This window comes from Lepisosteus oculatus, chromosome 7 (genome assembly GCF_040954835.1).
Source record: "Lepisosteus oculatus isolate fLepOcu1 chromosome 7, fLepOcu1.hap2, whole genome shotgun sequence".
NCBI classification, from domain to species: domain Eukaryota; kingdom Metazoa; phylum Chordata; class Actinopteri; order Semionotiformes; family Lepisosteidae; genus Lepisosteus; species Lepisosteus oculatus.
In genome coordinates, this window is record NC_090702.1 from 2587105 (window position 1) to 2591046 (window position 3942).

At 47.8% G+C, this 3942-nt stretch overlaps 1 protein-coding gene across 1 annotated transcript in view; it reads right to left on the reverse strand.

Annotated features, from left to right (window-relative positions):
- LOC102693954 (haloacid dehalogenase-like hydrolase domain-containing 5) overlaps nucleotides 1-2331 on the reverse strand; it is a 15031-nt gene extending 12700 nt beyond the window's left edge. The window contains exon 1 of the mRNA XM_069192022.1: nucleotides 2030-2331. Coding sequence (XP_069048123.1) covers nucleotides 2030-2137 — 108 coding nt within the window. The 5' untranslated portion in view covers nucleotides 2138-2331. The remainder of the gene's footprint in view (nucleotides 1-2029) is intronic.
- Nucleotides 2332-3942: the final 1611 nt, after the last annotated feature.

Below are 3942 nucleotides of genomic sequence, written 5' to 3' on the forward strand. Positions count from 1 at the left end.
TGGCCAAATCTCCCATCGGCCTTTATCAATCATGGCCTCCTAATTACCCCCCTCTCTGAACTGGCTTCATTACTCTGCTCTCCTCCCCACTGAGAGCTGGTGTGTGGGGAGCGTTCTGGCGCACTATGGCTGCCGTCGCATCATCCAGGTGGGGCTGCACACTGGTGGGGGTGGAGGGGATCCCCATTACCTGTAAAGCGCTTTGAGTGGAGTGTCCAGAAAAGCACTATATAAGTGTAAGAAATTATAATTATTATTATTATTATTATTATTATTTTCTCCCGGGTTACAGGCAGGGGCCGGACTATGGTGTCCGTAGGCCCCCGGGCACTTCCCCTCCGCCACGCGGAGAAAGAGGGGCGACACGCCAGTTGAACGACGCCGACGGACGTGACGCACTTCGAACTGTGCCAAACCGCGTGACTGACGGAGCCGAGCGACTGTCACTTCGACACTCCTAGTCTCTAGAAGAGCCGCCGGACAGCGTCTGATCGTTGATCTGGAGCACCTGGAGTCCATCGCAGGCCTGTTGCTCCAGCTCGTTTCTCGTCCGTCACTGGTGTTTCCCTCCTGCGTGGGCCCCTGGGCACTGTGCCTGCAGAGCCTCATGGGAAACCCGGCCCTGTTCACCGGGCTAAAACCGAAACAGGTACGGGCTTGGATTGAAAATCACAGGGCGCACAGCAAGGCCGGCAGGATATGCCCGAGCTCCACAACCACCCGACAGAGTCAGAAAGGGTTCAGTACGGTGCTCAGGAGTAACAGACGCCTTGTGAAGAGAGGAGTGCGTTTTTTTTTATTGTTTGGAGAACTGTTTGACATCCAGACCAGAGCGGAAGAGCCGCTGAATGAAACCGACAGGGCCCCGTTGGCAAAACGAGACACCCTGTCTCTCTCTTTCTCTCGGGAAGGGCAAAGAGCAGAGAGGGAGAGAGGTCGCCCCCTGCTTCATCTCGTTTGAACAGGAGACACGTGATCTTCTCGACACAAACACCGATCCGGAGGAAAGAAAGTTTTTGCTCGAATAACTACCCGGGTGTAGCGCTTCTCCTAAAACAGCCCTCTGAAAACAACAACAACAACAACAACAACAACCAAATAAAATAAAAATAAAAACCTATTTTCCTTAAACAAGCTCCTTTCCACATATATACACATCTACTGCTACATCTGTTCTCTTTCTTTTTCTTTTTCTTGTTCCCGTTTACAACCACTTTTGTGCAATATATGCCAGGGACCTGTGCAATACATTTATATCTATATCTATATTTACATCTATATTCATATTCATATGTGTGATACGATTTTCTGTGTACTGTTCTGTTCTAGTTTGTTCTTCGTGTGTCCGGACTGTGAGTAACTCTTGTATTGTATTGTATGTATTGTACTATTATTATATAATTCGTTACACTGTGGCTGTGTTGTGTGTGTTAATGCTGCTGTTGCACTGCAATTTCCCTCACGGGATCAATAAAGTATCTATCTATCTTTCCCAACCTCACACCGGTAAACCCGACACAAGACCGAGACCGTCGTCAAGGGGTCTGACGGACGAAACGATCGTGTCACATGCAATCGTTTTTAAGGGTATTTTACGGTTGAAGCCCTCTTTAAATAACACGACGTGCTCGGGATCAAACCCGGCAGAATCTCTGCTGGTTCCCCTTGGGTTGTTGTTTTTATGTTTTTTTGCACCCCGACACTGAACCTCCACAGAACCGGAACAGAACTACAACCAACGTGAGCCGCTTACGTCATCGAACGCGGACGGGCTCCTCATACCATGAATTATGAGTTAATTGGGGGCGAGTGCGGGGCTGGACGTGAGTATTCAGAGATCCCGGCAGGAAAAAAAAGCCCAGTAGACCATCCCAGTCGTGGACTGGGAGTCCGGACGGCACGGCACATGCAAGCACACACAAACACACACCATGTTGAAATGCAATCAATGAACGAGCACAAGGCAGCCCTATTGCGACCGGCCGGCCTTCGGTTTTTTTTTTTTAGGACAAACGGAGTCGCTACTTACGGAACAGGAGCGGTGCGCCGCCACCGACACAAACCTGCGGCTTTCGGCTGCAGCCCCGGCTCCGCATCTCGCCAGCCGCCTCCAGACGCCCAGCCTTGCGTGAAACATTCTCACCGACCCGCACAAACGCGCTCGAAACGATCCTAGCGGGTAAATTGCGATGACTAATCCAAAGCCCGACTTTAGCAACGCCCCGTCAGCTACGGCTTGCAAAGCTAGCCGGCCGCAAAAAGTTAGGGGTCGGTTGCTATTCCCGTGCCAAACACTGGCGGGGACTCGCGGGTTCGCCACCGCCCCGGACTACAAATCCCAGCGTGCATAGCGCCTCATGACGTATTAATCGAGCGCCTCCTAAAGGGAGGGGGGTGTACTCGCGTGTCGTTTTAAAAAAAATAATTAAAAAAAGTTGCGTGTGGTTTTAGGTTGCACTTAGGCGGATCACTACTCGCAGGAAGGAAGGAGTGTGATTTTCTTGTCGCTGCGCTGTTCCAAACTCACATATACCTCACAAAACCGTGTTGCTGGTTCAGTATTTCAAAAAACAACTGTCTGTATCCCCGGTGCAGTTTCTAATGCCAAACATAACGAACTGCAAGCATTAAATTAAAGTATAAATAATATTTTATCGCGGCAGTGTTCCGATATAGGGGCTTGCCTGCTTCACTTGGGTCTAGTCAATTACAATATTGGTTAGATAAGTCCATATGATCTTTGTGCTATTTATCTCATGTTCTTCTGGAATTAAATCAGTGAAGGTGTTTCAGATAAGTAAAATACAAAAACAGCTGCTTATTCGTCCCTGCCTAAGGTGGCTCTGCGGCTCAGGACCTGCGCCTGTGGCTGGGAGGTTGCCGGTTCGAATCCCGCGGCCCAGCAGAGGAATCCTACTCCGTGGGGCCCCTGAGCGAGGCCCTTCACCCCAGCTGCTCCAGGGGTGCTGTATAAATGGCCAACCCTGCGCTCTGACCCCCAGCTTCTCTCTCCCTGTCTGTGTGTCTCATGGAAAGCAAGTTGGGGTATGTGAAAAGACACATTCCTAATGCAAGAAATTGTATATAGCTAAAAAAGTGCTTATCTTACTCGGCTCGGGTCTTTTCCTGTTGTAAAGAGTATGGTCTCTCCTCTTCCGGTAGTGCCTTCTTGTGGTTGAATAGCTACACAGAGATTGTGGTTACTGTACAGACAAATGCCCCTTGAGAAGGCTTTCAGTTTGCTGTACAATGCACTTAGATATTAGTAAGTATAGGTGCATTAACCTTTTTTGGTTAAATAAATCATGCACAGTATCTACATCTACATCTAGAAGATAAGTTTGGTTGGATTTTGACTTTTTTTTTTTAGTAGGCTTTGCCCCGGAGTAAGATTTTCTCACAGATAAGTACACAGGAATAATCTTTGCAACCCACTCTGCTCGTTTTGGATGTTAGCAGCTAACTGATAACACATCTACATATGAAATATCACATCTACGTATTTGTTGAAAGGACATCGACTCTAAAACATGACCGAGCAGCTTGTTCGACAGCATAGGGCATTACTTGAAGTCTTTGTAGTTTTACACAAGTTCCTCACCTTGGGGGCGATCACAGAGCAGCAATATATATTTTGTTGGACTGCTGCACCCACAGTTACCCACAACGTTTTAAATAAGGTCCTCATCGAGCATTAAACGTTTAACATAAAGCGTTAGACATTTTCAACATACTTCAATTTGCCTTCTCTACTTCTGACGATGCATGCTAAAATTCTCTTTGCCTTTTTTAAATTGCTTCGCCATGTGATCTGCAATACGCCAGCGATGCATCAGTATTGATGCCTTACAGTGAGGCTGTGCCATCAGTAGCTTTTGCAACCTCAGTGATTCTTATTGTGCACATATACCACAATATAATGTGGCACATATAATGTGCACA